At 40.3% G+C, this 18,679-nt stretch overlaps 2 protein-coding genes across 4 annotated transcripts in view; one reads left to right on the top strand and one right to left on the bottom strand.

Annotated features, from left to right (window-relative positions):
* The window catches only part of IFT140 (intraflagellar transport 140), an 84,067-nt gene that overhangs the window by 34,151 nt on the left and 31,237 nt on the right, over nucleotides 1-18,679 (top strand). For all 3 annotated transcript variants that reach the window (XM_005493167.4, XM_014271395.3, XM_074552836.1), the window contains 3 exons: nucleotides 2,092-2,239; nucleotides 3,809-3,940; nucleotides 5,799-5,995. In XM_005493167.4, the coding sequence (XP_005493224.3) occupies nucleotides 2,092-2,239; nucleotides 3,809-3,940; nucleotides 5,799-5,995 (477 nt within the window). The remainder of the gene's footprint in view (nucleotides 1-2,091; nucleotides 2,240-3,808; nucleotides 3,941-5,798; nucleotides 5,996-18,679) is intronic.
* TMEM204 (transmembrane protein 204) overlaps nucleotides 6,290-18,679 on the bottom strand; it is a 28,308-nt gene continuing 15,918 nt past the window's right edge. The window contains exon 4 of the mRNA XM_026797005.2: nucleotides 6,290-8,453. Within this exon, the coding sequence (XP_026652806.1) occupies nucleotides 8,209-8,453 (245 nt within the window). The 3' untranslated portion in view covers nucleotides 6,290-8,208. The remainder of the gene's footprint in view (nucleotides 8,454-18,679) is intronic.

Raw genomic sequence — 18,679 nt, 5'->3', positions numbered from 1 at the left:
GAAGAAACTACCCAGCTCATCAAAAACTAAGGCCAATGCAAATCTGGGGCCTTACGTCCTGGTTAGTTATGGAGTAGTGTTGTCAAGAGTTAAGTGAGGAAGTTGTTTCCACGTGCAGTATCTTGTGTAGCCCAACAGAAGCCAACCCAAGCCAGGAATGCTGTTTTACTGTTTGCGTGTTAAATACTGTCTGTGTGAATAATCCATTTATCTGTGCATCCTTTTGAAGCATCTTCAAATTAGAGTGAATCAACTCAGCAGAAAGTGATAATAATCTACACCTCTTCTGCTTCTCTTCCCACCTCCTGAGGCAAAATCTAAACACTCCCAGGTTTTTTTACACAAATTCTTTTTTTTATTTGCAATTTACTGATTTTGAATTCCATGGCAGGGAGAGGATTTAGGCCATTTCTGCACCTCTTTGAATGTCTCTTTCAATTTGCCCTCTAGCCCTACTCCAATCCTCCTCACAACTTCCACCTTGCAGTGGTGACAGCAAGTGAGGAAATACTTAAATGGTGTCTTTGGTTTTCCTTTAAATAATTTGACACTGTTTCAGGAGAATGAATACTAAGCCATTGCTAGAATAGTGTCATTCTGGAGTATGTCTGGAGTCTTGACATAGCTGGCACTGAAGTAGTATTGAAATGGCCAAAGGAGGCAGTAAGATGATACTATTTTAACTGCTGACAGAGACTGGCTTTCCCAAGTGTTCTGGTTCAGGGCAAATTTGGGAGAGAACCCCCAAAGGGTCTCCTCTAGAAAAGCAGATTCAACTGGCCCTTCTCCCCCACCGGTTTGGGAGAAAATACCTCCTTGGAGAAAAGTGGAAAAACCTGTTTATTAAACAATAAAACCTAAGCAATATTACACCATAAAACCCTTTGTTGTTCCAAAAGAGATGACAAACTGAGAAAGTCCCCTCCCTGGGCTGCAGCTGAGCTCACTCAGGCTCTGATCAGTCCCTCTGGTGCTGGAAATGTCGCGGGCCAGGCCCGGCCTGGTGGGCCACAGGTGCAGCTGCTGGTGCTCTGCTGGGTGTTCAGTCCAGAGCAGGTTTGAACAGGTCCAAAGAAAAGGAAAAAAAGAAAAAAAAAAACACAGTCCAGGGAACTTCTTTGCCTCAGCTAGCTAAAACTAACTAAAAGCAAAGGAGAGCTCTGTCCCGCTGTCTGTTCATCCACAGACAACACAGTCCAGGAGCAGGAATGTGGAGGAGTGAGTGCAGTGTCTGAAAACAAACTGCTGCTTCTTCTCTCCCCCCTTCACTCTCTGCAACAAGTCTTAAAGGTGCAAAACTTACTATTCAGCATAAGCAGAACAAGACAATTGGGGATAAAAGCATCATATAGTCAACCCAGGACACCAAGGCTGCAGGGGAAGTCCTTGTGCTCTTCCACAGTGCCTTAGAATTCTTGACATGCCAGGTGTGGTTGAGCTCTTCTCCCAGGTAACAATCGATAGGATGAGAAGAAATGGCCTCAAGTTGTGCCAGTAAGGATTTAGATTGGGTATTAGGGAAAATTTCTTCAGGTGGAATTGTCAGGCACTGGAACAGGCTGGCCATGGCAATGGTGGGAACACTTCCTTCCTGGGAAGTGTTCAGAAAGTGTATGAATGTGGCACTCTGGGACATGGTTTAGGGTCAGTGTGGTGGTGGTGCTGGGTGCGTGGTTGGGCTTGGTGATTTTAGATGGCTCTTCCAATCTTAGTGATTCCATGGTTTGAAGACAGAGCTGAGGTAACCCCTGTGTTACAGCAGCAGGCACTGAGGTAGATGTTCAGGGGTTTCTGTAGGAGCTGCAATACCAGGGCAGGCAGATTTTGAGTACCTGTTTTTATAGGTGGTACCAACTTTTTTTCTACAGAAATGCTTTATGTCCTGTCACCACTCTCAGTGTAACAAACCAAACTAGAAGTGTCCTTGCCATGTGTAAAATGTTAGGAGTCAGGAAAATGTATCTGGTTAATGTTCTAATACAGACTAGAAATAACTGAGAATGATCCCTTGGCTTTATTTACACTCATGCAACGACTGTGCTGGAATTACTTTGTCTCCCTTTCAATTTTTTTTTTTTTGTCTCTTGGTAGGTTTGTAGTGGAGTATCCAGAGTTGCACAGTCACATCCCCGCTTGCCATTTCTGGGACCAGAGTGAACCAAGACTTTTTGTATGTGAAGTAATTCCTGAAACAGGCCTCCAACCTCCAGACCAAAAGAAAATCCAGGCTGAGGGCACAGTATGGTCTTTTTTATTAGTTTTATCTTGTTTTACGTGGAGTTCTCCCTGTCCAAGTAGTAAATCCTTTGTGCTTCATTAAAGATGTAGGTAGTACATATTACTACATGCAGAAATGAGTAGTGACCCCTGTGTTTGCTGTCGGTGCTTTGGGCAGTCCCTCTATGGCAGCTCTCTGGCTTGGGCCAAGCTTGCATACAGTGAAGAAGAATAAACGAGGGATTTCTTTAGCTGTGATAGAATTTTGGGAATGACCATAATGCCAGCTTCTGTCTGGACTGCAGTTTTTCAGGTGACATTATTGGGTGGATGGATAATCTAGAAGTTTGTAACTTAAAAAGTTGCTGATCTTGAGTACACTTAAGCAGCAAGAATTAACTTGATAGAATAACAGGGGCACTACTGTTAAGGTGAACAGAGAAATATGCTCTTCTACCCAGTCCCTCCCATCTTCTGCTTTTCTGGAGAGATATTGTGCATTTTTATGGACTTCCCAAATTATCTGTTATGGTCTTTTTTACATTAGAAAAAAATTTCATTTTTATTCATCAACAATTATCTGATGAAAGATTTCTTTCATCATACAAATATTTCTTCCTTTCTTCTCCTGCTCTTCTACTTGTAATGTTCCTTACCACTTTGTTTGTACAGGACTGCCTATCCTGCATAAACATTGCATTGATTTGACACATCCATTTTAACCTCAAGTTTTTTTATTTGTGCCTTATTTTAACTAATCTTATAAAATTAGATATAGAAAGCTCTTTTTGTCTTTTGTTGGTTAAAATCAACCATGAAGAATCATGAAAAGATCAAAGTAAAAACGAGAAATGGGATAGGAATAGGGATGTTTCAAAAGGCCTGGCTAGAGTCTTCTAGCAAAGAGAAGAACAATTGAACCTAGTATTACTCAAGTAAAAAACTTAAAAATGCTTGGCTTCTAAGTAAAGTTGAAAAAAAAGATATAAAAGGAATGCAACTTTTTGCCCCTTATTCAACAAAACATTTTACTGTCTGCTTATGCCCTAGTAAATGACAAGTCTGATTAACTTCTGCTGGAAATAAATGTTATTTTAACTTGACTCAGGTCAATACTTAAACTGTTAGAGGAACTATTTTTGCATGGATGACATATTTCCTGGGAACTCAAAGCAGCCAGTGAGCTGATAAACTTACAGTGGGAATAATATAATGTTTTTTTAAAAAAAATAGTTTTTAAGGCCCCTTCCAACCAAACCCATTCTGTGATTCTCTTATTCTGTGATTCTGTTTCTTTGCCCTGAGCCAGATCTCTGGGAGAGATGCCTGAAGCAGCCATCTGTGCCAGGGGCTTTTCTCTTTCTGGTGGGTAAAGCTGGTTGCAGAGGAGGAGCAGTCTGGAATGCAGAGTGAGGTGCTGCTGCTTGCTGCAGGGAGGAAGAGTGTGGCTCTGCCCTCCCAGCAGCTGTGTCTGAATGTAGAGGTCATGCTGTTGTCAAGAGAAGCTTCTGCCAAGTGAATATGGAAAATAAAAACAAAAAGAAGGATATTGCAGCATAAAAATAAAATAGTGCTTCGCTTCCCTTTCCAGATGGATGTTTGGATTATATCATTCTTCAGCACTGAAGAGCATGGCCTCTTGCTGCAGGACAGCTTTGCATTGCCTTCATCCTACCAGCTTCTTCTTGGCATAGAGGTGCCACATTATTACTTCGCAAAAAAGGTGAGGTAATCTCTAAGAATTCTTTCCCTCCCAAAAATTCAGACTTTACACTGTACAGGGATCAAATTTAACCAAATTGAGTCTGGGGTGGGTAGAGCTATTCCAATGGCAGGGGATGCATCACATGTAGAAATGGCATAAAGATAATTCTGATGCAGATGAACTTGACAGAATTGTGGAATTTGTAGTGAGATGGCTTTTTATGGGTATTGTAAACTGAATGTGATGTACAAGTGTATACAAGAAACAGGAATTACCAGGTAATGCAATTGAAAAGGGGATGTGGAAAAAACTCTGCTTTATCTGGTCACTGTGTTTATTGCAAGTACAAGAGGGGTGTGTGTGTGAGATTTATTTAGGCCATATGACAGGACACTTCATACTGGCTTTGGCAGAAGCATCCCACTTCCTTGCAGGAATACCTAAGGGAGCAAAATGGTCATCTTGCACCATCAACAAGTGCCTGTGTGCTGCAAATGCCAAGAGTGCAGGCTCTAAATTCTAAAACTTGATTTCAATCCAAAATTGTTTGCATCTCAGGTAAATAATACCCTACATAATTCCACGCATACTAGGCGAGCTGCAGCCTTTCACCTACAGATTGGTTTCTGGTGAAGTTCTGACCTGAGTTTCCTGGTGCTTCTTAGGGTGAGGATTGCTCTGTTCCTGTCTTGTAGGGGGAGTGCAACAGAGCCCATTTACTATACTAATGTATTTAGTTTTGTAAAATCTACAGGAAATTAATATTAAGGAGATTTTCTAATCTCTACTTGTGTAGTTTGGGAGCACTGTTAGAAGGGAGAATGTATCTACTTATTATGTTCAGATTCAGAACAGCACTTTGCAATTCATTTTCTTCAAAGCACTGTCTGTTGTCAGTCTTCCTGTGCAGATTGAGCTTTTAGTGTTATACTGTGTTTTACTTTCCTTTTTCCTTTAAATTGAAAGATCAGATGTGATATGCTGCATTTTCCAATCTTTCCTTTTAACATTTCTCCATCATGTCTCATGCTATTTTACTTTGATATTGTTTCTTTTTTTTTTGACTTTGTATGGATTGTTGCTGCCATTAGTTGTGTTTTCGAAGGGGATGTATCTATAAACCTGTAAGTATCTGCACTGCTTTGGTGATCTTCCTTCATCCTCTGCTCCTCTCTTGCTTCCATTTTCTTGGTAGGCCGTTGTCTCTTTCTGATGATGTCACTTTTTACATAACTTGTATTCATTTGGGAAACCTAATTTAGTAAAAGAGCAGAGTCTGCTGTAAATACAGTAAATCAAGTTAATACAACAAGCCTTGTTGACCAGGTTTCATTCCAGGGTTTCTCCTTATTCACCATAATGTCTTTACTGTCCTGGTTTCAGAAATTCCTCAAGTTCTAGTCAAACAGATTTGCACTTTTAATTTCTGTCTTCTACTTTACCCAGGACTTCCATTGTATTATAATATAATACAACTTTTATTAGCTTCTGTATGCCTTAAAATTTAGTTATCTTAGGTAACTATCCGATTAGGGTAGAGTGTACATGGACTTTGGCATCCTTCATGACTCAGATGATCTTCCTCTGTGCCTGGCTTGGGAAAGTTTCCTTGTTACACTCCAGACAGATCATTTGACATGGAGGATTGAGACTTTATTGGTTTTCTGCATAAAGATTGATACTGATATTCGATGATATTCCATATTTTGTGGCATTTTCTAGAAAGCTCCGAAACTTCACAACTATTGATGCTACTGATTATGGTCCTGCAGATATAAAAAACTTAGACTGCAGTGGGAATAATGTAATTAATTCCATGTACAAAGGAGTAAGTTTCAACCTGCTTGATACATATGTGAGCACCTTCTCCTTTTAGCTGGGAGAAGCTGAGAAGGGAGCATCAGAGTCTGGCTCAGGAACAGTCTCTCAGATGGCTGCAAGAAGACCCATGAGAGATTTCACTGGGCTGGGAGACTGTGATAAGACCACCCAGGATGCCATGCTGAACTTCAGCTACTATCTCACTGCTGGAGACATGGACGAGGCCTTCAAATCCATCAAGCTGATAAAAAGGTATCAGAACTATTTGCATCTATTTCTTCATGGGTGCAGTTTATTTTTGTTAAAAGTTTGTATGAAGTGTAAATCTTCCTAGATTCTCCTTACCTTTTCCCTCTCTGATTTCATTCTCCCTTTCATTTTTAACCAGATGAAACATCTTTATCTCACAGATATTCTAAGCATTCTCTGCTCATTCTTTGTCTATAATACACTGTGGATTATTTTTTGCTAAAAGAGAAAGAATTACTGATAACCTGCAACCTTATGCTGTGTCTGAATAGCAAAAATGTCATCACTAGAAGAAAATGAACCTTCACAATTTTATTTATACATCTAAAATAATCACACCAATACTGAGTGTTACAGATTTACCAACCCCATAGCTGATTTTTAAATTCACATGTACATTATTATAATATGGATACTGCAATATTAGAGGAAATAATATAATGTCTCTTAAATACTCCAATATTTTATTTTAAAAAACACTGCATTTAATCATAACATATTATTTCTGGAATTCCTTTTTTTTCCAGAAAATTAATGCAGGCAGATGAATACTAATCTTAGTTGGTTTTTACAAACCTACTGCTAGAAGAAACTCTTTGTCAGCTTTATGGTATTTCCCCTGACAGTCTAGAGCAGTGCAGTTGTTCAAGAGCATCAGTCTCTGTGGAGTGTTGCTCATTTGGAATGTAGTGCAAAGCAGCAGTTGGGGTTGAGTTTCTTATCACATCCAAACTGAGTGCAGAACAGAACTCAAGAGCCAGCTTGATGATCACATTTTAACAAAGTGTAGAAATAGTGATAAAGGAGCAAAGCAGTGTACTCAGCTGGGAGCAACTCAATAGTCCTAAGGAATTTCTAACACTCACAGCTCATGGTCCCTCAAACCTATCGCTAATTTTGCTTAGAGCAGCATTCTGAGAGTACTTACACACCTGTCACTGCCTCAGGTTCCTGTATCCCACATATTCCTGCATAATAGTTTTTGACGTGCTGTCTTTCTGAAAATTATATTCATATGACTTTTGTGAGGCCATGTGCTTCTCTGGGTAAGGCTTATAAACACTATACCTAATTCTAAAGGCATTAATTTTTCACTTCATTATCATATTAAGTTATCAGGTAGGTTGTTTTTAAATCTCAAAGTCCTGAAGTCCTGTATATTTGTCTTATTCTCCAGCCTGGGTGCTTGAGTGGCAGCTCTATTCTCCAATATTCCCTGTGTTATGTGGCTCTGAGCATTGCTGGGCAGAGCTGGTGTCCTGTCATAGCATTCTAATGCTACAGCAAATGTTATAACTAGCTGGAGAGAAAATAAACCAATTTGGGCTGGAATATTTCTTTCTTGTAATTATTCCCAACAATGTATTTTAATCACATCTGATTCTTAGGGAGTTCTGGTAGCCTCCTGTGGATATTTTCCCTCAATGTAATATTGAAACATTTTTTCAGCAGCATGTGTGACCTGTTCTAGCTGTGTACCCTTCTCATTTTTAATGTCTGGCTATGCATAGGACACTAGCAAACCTGTGTCTCAGGATTCAAAAGAAATGTCTGAAAAAAATGCAACTTAATTCTTCTGCAATCCCTTTCCTTACATGAGAATAGTTAGAGTTGCTTGTGCTTTTTACTCTCTGGTCTGTTCTGGGACTGGGAGCAGGTGTTGCAGCTAATGAGAATCCGTTCCTTGTAGAGAGGTGAATGGAAGGACTAGAAGTCATGAAATTTAGACAGCTTTTAAACCCATCACTTAATCTATAGTGAGTTTTCTGCTTTTGCAGATTGCCTGTTAACTCCCAGGCTATTGTCATTGGTCTCCTATAGCTTTTTGTTTTATTTTTAAGGAGCAGAAGAACTTGATGCAGACAGAGAAAATGTGTTTGGTTCCCTCTTTCCTGTATTGTCATTGCACACAATTGGTATCTTTTCCGGCTGACCCTGCTGCCATGCAGCCAACCCAACAATTCTGTGCTGTACAGCAGAAGGAGAGTGCAATATAATATTTTATATATTTATATATTTATATATATATATATATAAAATTATGTGTTTTATACATATGTATATAGATGGAGCCCATCTGAATAATGATTGAGGCCCTCTGCCCACACAAGTGAACATTGTGATGTCTTTCAACCCTTAAATTACAGCATATATTTATAGAAAATAACTCCAATGCAGATCTCCTTGGAGATCTTTCACCTTTCAAGTGTGCTCTTTCAGCACGGGGACTCGACATAGTCATTTTCCAAGCCGTGGCGAAAGCGAGCGCTCAGGGTGCGGCTGATGACGATGACGCGGGGCGCCATGCAGTCCTCGCGCCGGTGCAGGATGTTCCAGATGAGAATGGCAGCTGCCAGCGTGGCCAAGAGGCAGGCTCCGATGTTCAGGTAGCAGGACCACGAGAGGTTGGTGTAGGGCCCGATGCGGTAGAACGTCACCAGTCCGATAACCAGAACAAAACCTGCAGACAGAATGGCAGAGTTACTTTGAATGGGTTATTCTCTTGAATTTCTGTAGTGGCAAAATGCCACAGAATCTCAACATTTACCGACTCACTTATAAGTCCGTAGAGCCTTTCCATCCCTATTATGATGTGCTGGATGTGGTTTTGAAGGCATATTTGGGCCTCGTGATACATTCAAAGAGAGTGCCTTAAACAGAGGCTCAGTATTAAGTTTTAATCTGTTCACTCTAATTAAAATTTCCTACACCCACTGACCTGTATTTCACCTTGGGTTTTTTCTCCCAATCATTTGAATCACTTACACAGATGTCCTTTTTCTTCCTCCCATTGCCAAAAGAGAAAACAGCTGTATTAATGATGATAATAATAATAATTTCAAAAGATTTTTTTTCACAGTTTATACTCTTATTCTGAAATTTAAAATGTTTATTAAAACAGGCAACTATGTAAACTGCAAAGATGACGAATAGCTAAATATCTTACAGAAATAATAAAAAGCATTGTATAGAAACTTAAAAACAGGGAAGGTGAAATAAATGGAACTTTGTGGTCCTACTTTTTCCTGCTGGAAAAAGGTATTATGAGGCAGTAGTAATGTGATGCCTCCAGAAGCTCTTGAATGCAAAGTTTCTATTGTCCTCATAACTTTAGACACAGTACTAAGTTCCCTAAAAGGTAGGTAATAGAGTAATAGCAGTGCACTTGTCTAGCATTTCCATTCAGATGTCACAAAGCGATTTGCAAAAAAAAAAAACTAAAGGAAAAAAATCTCAATCTCTTTGGTGGTTACATTACTGATGAATAATAGTAATGTTTTTTCAGAAGTGAGGTTGGGTAACTGTTCTAGTTTTGCAGGAGACCCATGTTAGATCAAGGGGCAATATGCATCCCTTTACACCTCGTTTTTTATGTTACACCTGCCCATTCCTTGAAGAATGCATTGATAACCACCTGATTACTTTTCTGCCCTCTGTTTATTGTATTATCAGAGAACCATACAATCCCAAGATGATTTGGGTTGGAAGGAACCTTAAAACTCATTGCATTTCACCCTCTGCCATGGACAGGGACATCTCCTACTATCCCAAGTTTTCCCAAGGCCTGTCCAACCTGCCCTTGGACTCAGCCAGGGATGGGACAGCCACATCTCTGGGCACCCTGTGCCAAAGCCTGCCCACCCTCACAGGGAAGACTTTCTTCTAATTTTTCATCTAAACCTGCTCTCTGACAGTTTGAAGCCATTCCCTTGTCCTGTCCCTCCATCCCTTGTCCCCAGTCCCTCTCCAGCTCTCCTGGAGCCCCTTTAGGCACTGGAAGAGGCTCTGTGGTCTCCCTGGAGCCTTCTCCTCTTCTTGAGGCTCAACACTCACAGCTCTCCCAGCCTGGCTCTGGAGCAGAGGGGCTCCAGCCTAGTCTCTCTTCCTGTACCTACTGTCAAACAAAACTACTGTTCAGGTTTTTAAAAGAAATTCATGGATGTAATCAGATTGAAACAAACAAAAAGAGGCAAATATGCCTCACTAACCAAAAAAAAAATTCTCTTTGTTATCCTACACACTTCCTTAACTGCCACCATAACAAAGGAATGTCACTGCCAAAATGACCCCTTCATGAAGGAAGACTGGAATAAATAAATATCCATGAACTGCCAGAACATATCTGGACACCATCTTCCAAAGTTCATGGGCAAGGAGAAGTCAAGAGCAAGTCCCAGTTGCTGCTTGCTTTTTTCTCAGTTAGCCACAGTGCCTGTGCCTGCAAACACTGTCCCCGTGGATACATGGCAATCGTGTGACCCCTGGCCTGGCCCTTGATTTTCCATGAAAGAGCACATCCTGAGTGTGCATTGGATCAAGCTTTTTTCTTCAAGGAGTGCTAGTAATGCAGTGAAGATGGAAAAGACACAAGTTGCATACAGATAAAAAACACAGAAGAGGGAAATGACGTACAAGTAGGAGGGAAAAAATCAATCATTACCTAAAGGTGTGACACTTTTACTATTCTGAGAGTCAGTAAAATGAAGGCTGAATCCACCTCCTCCTAATACAAACACTGAATGAATATTCCTTCAGGAGCTGTCTGGCATCCTTGGTTCTATTGTGTCTACCTAGAAGGTGCTTTGTAACAGGTGCTGGCATGTCCAGAGAGGGTTTGGAGTGAAGCACTTCTCTCTTTGAGGACAAATAAGGAGAAATAGGTTCTTATGGGAGGAGTAGCTCTTTACTGCTCTTTCCCCACTCTGATGTTAAAAAAGCTGAATGTACTGTGGATGGATTTTAGGTTGTTGATACAGTTGTAAGGACACAGTCACTTCTTGGTTTTTTCAGTAAATCTGGTAATTATTTTGTGGTTCAGCTTAGTTATAAAGAAACAAGTTTTATTTGGAGAGGATATGGCCATGTGAAGTGCACTGAGTTGTAGAAATCACCGATCCATACAAAATGGTTTGCCGGTGCAAATAAAATATTTTCCCTTCGTTTCCAGCGTCAGTCTCCAAATTCAGTTTGTCCTGAGGCACATGGTAGAGAAGAGAGTGGGAGATTAGGTTCTGTGTTGTGAGTGACATCAGATTTTTTTAAACTTTCCTCTGAGATGGGTTGGTTCCCCATCTGTGGAACCAGGATGATACAACTTCCTGTGTTTATTTTGTATTTCAGAGTATTGGGAGCAGAGCATGCTAGCTGTGATATGCTGATAAAGAATTTGGATGTCTACATCTTCCTTTAGGTCTTATAAGGATGACAGACACTGATACTGCTCTCCAATCCACTGTTTAATGGATGATAGATAGCCATTTTCTTATGAAGGTGGGAAATCAAGAGGAAAGGCAATGCTTGCACCTCCTGCAGCTGAGTTGACCAGCTTCATCTCCTTGTGGTTTAAAACTGGCAGGAAGGAGGGTGTTGATATAAACCAAGAAACCCATCTTACTTAGTTTGGCACATGAGAAGGCTTTATGTAATCAGTTTTCCTTTAAGTTTTCCTTTCAGAACTTATTTTAAATTCATGCACACTTTCACAGGGAATCCATAAAGTGTTAATTTTTTTTTTTTTAAGTGTCAAGAAAATCATAAAACCTTAAGCAGGTGGAATTTTGAGCAGGAGCTCTTAGGACTAGTGACCACTCACAGGTGCCTCTAAGGGACAGTTATAAATATTAATAAGTGCCTACTACCCACTATCTTGCAGTATTTTTTTTGAGGCTCTCTTGGCAGAGGGACATGGGTTCAGGAATACCAATTACACAGAGTAAACCTAATGCTATGTTGTGTCTTGCAGCTTAATTCCCACTGTAGGAATATTTTCAATATTTAAAAGTTTTTCCAAATACCCAGCTTTTAATGAAATTATTTCACTTTGTCTTTCTTGCTTTTGTATTACTTATGGCAAATTACTGTCCTAAATGGCCTCACATCTCCATGTTCTATCTGATGGGGCAGTTATCTACCAGGGAACAGCACTAAGGCTTCCTTCCAGGTCCCCAGATAAAACTATTTTTGCTAGGAGGACTATTTTCCTTCGCAAGCCCTTTGCCTGATCCCTGCTCAGAGGAGCAGCCAGTCATGCAAGAGGCTTTATCTCCTTTCCCAGTTCTGTGCCAATGGCTGAGTGAGATGGAGGGACTGGGTTTGGGAGCTCCTTGAACTGACAGATCACAGGAGCCAGTTGCCAGAGCTCTTGAGTGAAAATGTGCATTCTGCTTCAGACTCTTTGCTGTAGTTTAGAGAGGAACTGACATAAGAACAGACAAACACATCACAGAGGCAACAGAGGTGGAAGCACATTACTGTAGAGTTTATACAATTAATTTTACAGTTCTGCAAGAGTCACAGAATAGAAATGTAACTGAGAAAGTTATTTTCCAGCATTCTTATTTCATATTAGCGTGGCTTGACGTGTAAATTATAAATGTAGGAACTCCAGAGCAAAGGCTGAGAAATTGTAATAATCCAAAAAACTGAGTTTGCATAGGATGGTGCATTTCAAATTTTGATGAATGCTGCTTTTGTGAAGATGATGATGTGTGAAAACCCCAAGGTTTGCTTGAATGGATTTTGTCTGTAACAGCTTAATCAAACCTGGACTTTTTGAAGCAAAGTGTTCCAATGTGCTACATATGTTTTCCTTGCCCTTAGAAGAGTCTTGTTGTCTTCTTATACACTAGCCAAGAACTGGGGTGGAATATTTACTCTGTCCTCTAAATGACTGGGCAAAAATATGCAGTTCACATATTTGTTCCATATAATAGTTAGAAGTATGGCTATAAAAATTAACCTTTTTGTAAGAATAGTCTCCAAAGCTTACTGTGGTGATTTTCCCATTTAGATAGATATTTGTAACAATATCTGAATTCAGTTTCGGTATTCCAATAAAACACCTAGAGGAAAACAGCTGGCTTCTCAGACTATTTCCCATAAACAGCTCTACTCAAAATAACCAGAAAATTGCTCTCTTTTCCATCAGCATTCCTGAGCTAACAGTGTGAAATACAGGTTGACAAGGGCTGTAGAAGGGATATATTTCTTTAAATTTATTTATGAAAATATTGAACATTTTAATCTGATTTTGTTTCTTGTCTGTTTTGTAGTGATGACAGGACTTTGAGATGCATGGCTCAATTTCCCTGAATTAATTTAAATCCATAAATCAATTTCAGATAATTTTATTGTATATTGTCACAAGACTGCGCAGAGGCCACAACTTCACTTAAAATCCTGATGGGATTGAAGTGCTTTTTTTCCCATTGAACTGCTGTTTATCTCTAGTTGTTTCCCATCTGCAGCAAAACAAGCTGGGAGGGGGGTGGCTTTTCCGCTGGGGAAGGAAACAGATAACGAAGCCACTCAGAAGACTTTTGGTTGGAACAGTATTGACTGGTAGTGGGGGTGGGTTGGGAGAATGTTACTTTTTGAACTTACATTTCAGAACTGTATGCTGGATTTCCTGTTTGACTGAGGCAGAACTCTAATAGTCACTTTTTTATTTCGGTGATAGTTTGTCGGGGTGTTTTTTCTGACACCCCTGGATTCTTACTCTTCCTTTTTATTAGTATACTGATAGTGCATTTGAAGAAATACACATTGTTTTTTCTAGTTTACCAGAAAGTCTATATTGGGACTTATAATCCTCCTCTTTACAGCTTGTCCTGGAGGATGACTTTTGCTGTCAAGAAAAGGGAGAAGGAGGAAAATAGAGCAGCCAGAGTGTTGAGAATACACTGCCTACGTTTGTGCAGAACTGCAAACACAGAAAGGAAATATTTCACTCCTTTTCTGTGTACCCCACCAAGTTTCACAGTGACTCTTTTAGCTGTGATGAGTCATGTGCCTCAATGGGCTATTTGTAGGAGCTCAGCTGGATTTATCAGCATGAGACAGGTTCACAAAGTGATTCCTATAGGACTTATGCAAATTATTTATAAATACCTTTTCTTGTATCAGCTTGGCACAAAAGAAGTTTTTATAGTTGAAGGCAAATATGGGGCATCTGAAACAGTCATGTGCTCTTCATTGCAGCACCAGGCTGGATGATGCTTTGGTTTCTAATGCCACAGGGAATTAGAGTGTGACTATTAGAGTCAAGTGACCTTTGAGGTTTCAGTTGTACATTAAGTACAATAATTTGTTTGAGATTGGGGTTTTTTGTTTGTTTTTTGTTTTGTTTAGTTCTAATTTAAAATTTCCTTCCAAAGATTTTGGTAGCATGTAACATCTTAGAATTAAACATGTGAGTAGCACAGCTTCTCAGGGGCGATAAGACCCTTTTGTTGCTCACTTTTCTGAATTACAAGGGCTTTCCACTTGTGTTCTTTGAGCTTGTCAGCCCTTGTCTTTAACCTGATGGGAGATGTAGTCAGTGTAAGGCAGTGAATCCTACCTTATGTTGGAAATCTTTAACCAGTTTAGGTCTATTAACAGTGAATTGCTTTTGTTTGTTACTTTTTGGAGGTTTCCTTAGAAATTATGCCAGTCTTTGAATGGAATGGGGAAAAGTATTCCCAGTGAACTAGGCAGAATTCCTCTTGGGCAGCTGTTTAAATAAGGAGGAATATGCAGACTCTCACACTTGATATCAACTGTTAGCATTGCTCGGCCTCTTGGGTTCTGAGGCAGCTGGAGCAAATTGAAGCTCTGCTTTAATGTAGTAGGCCTCATATCAGGCACAGCTGTGGGCTCCTTCTGGAATCAGAACCATGGAATGTTTTGGGTTGAAAGGAATCTTTTAAAACCATCTCTTTCCAATCCTCTTGCCAGAAGGCAGGAACACCTTCCACTATCCCAAGTAGCTCCAAGCCCCACTCAGCCTGGCCTTGGACACTTCCAGGGAGCCAGGGGCAGCCACAGCTTCTCTGGGCACTGTGTACCAGGGCCTCTCCACCCTCACAGGGAAGACTTTCTTCCTAGCATTTAATCTAAATCTTCCCCTTTCCAGCTTAAATCCATTCCCCTTGTCATTGCTGTCTGTCCATGTAAAAAGTCACTTTCTGTCTTTTGTTAAGCACCCTTTGTGTACTGAAAAGCCACAATATGTTTTCCCCAGAGCCTTCTCCTCTCCAGGTGAGCACCCCCAGCTCTCCCAGCCTGGCTCCAGAGCAGAGGGGCTCCAACCCTTGAAGCATCTCCATGGCCTCCTCTAGGCCCACTCCATAATAACAGGTGTTTGTCTGTCTCATGCTGAGGATCCCAGAGCTGCAGGTGGGGTCAGCCTGAGCAAAAATAGCTGTGCAGAGAGAAGTAGTTATTGACAGGTGATATTTTTGGACATTTCAGTGTCATCTTCTGCTTTTATTGTTCAAGTGCTCTGTTCTTCTCTGGATACATCAGAGGGTAAGAGCTGTGTAATTGGATCCAGCAAGGCAACTGGGTTTGAAACAGTTTTAGGAGACACCTCCATATGTATATAATGTGCATGTTCATAAGCAATGAAGTGAATATTTGTGTTGAGATACTTCCCATCTCACACACTTTCCTCTGCAGTACACGTTCCTTATGCTTGCATATCCAAATTATATTTGTTAATATCCAAATTATATCTGTTAATAAATTTTTTTACTGTATTTCGGATCAGAATATGCGTGCCCTTGACATTGAGATGCTACAAGAACCTGCCTGCTGCTCTTATCAGAGTTTAGCCTTAAAGAATACAGGCAGATCTTCCTGCTGCAGCTATACCAGATGAGGAGTTCACCACACTTCTTGTGAGCTACCATCCTTCCCAGTTTGCTGGTTCAGCTGCTCCTGGGAACTATTTCCAACAAAATAAATAATATAGACATCCAGATTTTAGATCTTTGCAAATGTGCTTCCTTTTGCAAATGTGCAAAAACAAAATCACTTTATTGTGATATTCATGGTCTGCATAAAGAATGGGGAAGTTTGGCACTGAGGGCAAAATAAAATTGACAAATAATGAAAACATTTAGCACAAATCAAGCAGTGAGATTCTCTATGTTTGCTATGATTTTTAGATTTTTAGGTTACTTAGAGCATTTCATTTACTTGCTTCCTTTTCAGGAAGTGTTAGGTTTACAGTTCCATAGAGTTCATCTTAGAACAGATCTGGCTTGAGGGTATCATGAAGCAAAAAGGTGGAAGGAAGTAATGCAGAACTCAGGATCACACTGCTATCAACAATATCTTCAGCCATGTTTTCCAGTGGCTGCTGTGCTGTTCTTTTCTACATAGACATTTTCTGGATATCAGCTAATCTAAAGTGGTTGGAGAAGATTATTCAAAAATTGTCTGATTTAATTTTAAGAGCACAGAAATTAGAGTATACCTGAGCTCAGCTTTTCCATGATGCATTAGGGGTCTGGAGTGAAACACTTTCATCTGAAAAACATGTTGGGCAAAGCTGGAATGCAATGCTTGAAATTCGGGAAAGATGAGACTAATTTATTTGGCTGTAAATGACAGGCTCAGTGGGAACATGAAACTTTTTAATCTTCAGGATGTTATGTATTAAAGTTATTTAATGCTGAAAACAGACTGGCAAAATATTAATAATGATTCAGGCTTATTGCAGTCTTGGACATTCAGAAACCAGGATGAGATGTAATGTAAATTATATTCTATCCCAGATTTTTCCTATTAAGTTTCTAATATTTCTCTCTAAAGTCTGTGATAATCATCACTGGACAAGATCAAGGCTTGGCTGGAGCCCCTTAAGGCCTGATCCTGTCTGGGAGGTTAATGTTTGTAGTAATTCAATATCCTCTGAAGTGCATTTTCTTCCCTGTGCTGTTAGTATGGATTTTCCTTTCCAACAGCCCTTCTGTTGGCTGTTATCCATCCTATATTCAACACATGGAGTAACAGGTCCTTGGAAAAAACCAGAAACCCCAAACCCTCTAGAGGAAAATTTCTGAGCGTTGACACAAAATTCCATGTAAAACGCTGGTTCCATTTTCACTAGGAGCCTTTTCCAAAGCAAACAGATCACTTCCCTGTTAACAGGGAGGTGTGAGGCTCTGGAGCTTTGGAGCTGTGTGAATCCCATTGCTGTCTCAGACAGCATTGCTGTTTCCTCTCTTCTTTGCTTCCTGGGGCTTGGTTTTGTGTCAGAGGTCCATCCTTTTGGAATGACTGTCAAATGCTTGTGCAGGTGGCAGAAGTGAGGAAGGGCTGGAGTCTGGAGCCACTGCAAGCTCTAGTGGATCTAAGATCATTGATTTGAGCTTGTGATAGACTTTGGAGATAATACCTAGCACTCTTAGTTTTCCAAGCCAGCAAGGACTTTTGTTCAGGCCATGGGAAACTGTAATGAAATCCACACAGTTTCAGTTGAGTAAAAACAAGAAAATTGTGGGTTGAAACTTTCCCCATAACACAAGATTTCAGTCTACCAGTGACCACTGTGGTTCTCTTCAGCACTTGCTGGCATATTCCAGGATGAAAGGTAGAGATCAAGGAGAAATTGGAATTAGAGGGAATATGATTCAAGATAATTTTTGAAATTACTGAAAGGATGAGGAACTGCAGAACAATTCTTCAGATTATTTGGGTTTTGAAAAGGAAAAAACAGAAGGTTGGTGCTTGTGTTCTTTCATTTGAAAGTGATTATATAAACAGAAGTTTCACAGCCAGTGCTACAGAAATGTTTAATAAGATCTAAGTTTGTTCATTCTTAAACATTACCTGCCCTTCTCACACAAATGATCTGTCTGACCTAAAGTACCTTGGCTTTAACTCCTCAAATGAAGCAGGAGAGAGCCTTGCAGAGGTTTCTCTTGGATTGTTTGCATGGGACAAATGCTTTTAAATACAAGTGTCATATTTACTGTTCTGAGGTTTTTGCTCCATATTGCTCCTTTTCTTTGAAAATGACTGAGAGGTTACTGTCTCAGAGTGGAGACTCAGGGCCTGACAATCACCTGTGGCTCATATGACGTGTGGTGGCCACTGTCTTCCCCTTCAGTGTGGAACTCTCAGTCTCCAGATGCAGCAGCAGCCCTTCACCAGAGCAGTGGATTTGCTGGGCTTTCTCACTGCACATGAGTTTTGTCTGATTTCAAGGACACATAATCTATAATGTCTAAAATGCTATCCCCTGAGCCCAGTCCAAGGAGTTTAGTGAGTGCAAACTCCTGTTTAGTGAGTGCAAATTCCCAAGGAATCAGCAGCTGATGTAACCCTTTTCTGGAAAACTAAGGAGGTCTCCAAAAAGTCTTCTTTTATATTGGGTTAATGCAGATATGGCTTCTTCCCACTCTTTTCAAAAGTATGCATTCTAGAAGACTTCAGGTGATTGTTCTGGATATCAGGAAGGAACTTGTTTAAACAGAAAGTTACAATGAGATAATGAGATGTAAAATTAATATCATGACTTCAAGGCAGAAAACCATCTGATGATGGTAAAGGAGAGTGTGGCATAACTGCAGAGGACGCTGGGGAATGGGGCAGGGATAATCACTGTGTTATTTCTGCAGATTCACACAGCACAATGTCTGTCCTCATATCATCACAGGCTGCAGCTCCATCCCTTCACGTCTTTTGAACACAGGCAGGCAGATTGACATAGGCTCCTTGATCCAAAAGCTTCTCCAGCCATTCTCATTAGCGTTTTGTTAATCATTCTGACTGTGGCTTTTCTCCCATGTCCCCTCCCAGCACTAGGGATTTCAAGGTTCAGCTTGCATAACAGGTAATAGCAGGCATTTCCTCCTCCTGTGTCGGGATATCCTGGCGCCCTTCAGTCTCTCTCTGACTGTGTTTAAAACAGAC

Source organism: Zonotrichia albicollis, chromosome 16 (assembly GCF_047830755.1).
Source record: "Zonotrichia albicollis isolate bZonAlb1 chromosome 16, bZonAlb1.hap1, whole genome shotgun sequence".
NCBI lineage: Eukaryota > Metazoa > Chordata > Aves > Passeriformes > Passerellidae > Zonotrichia > Zonotrichia albicollis.
The sequence above is the reverse complement of the archived record's forward strand: the minus strand, read 5'-3'. Positions and strand labels throughout refer to the sequence as shown.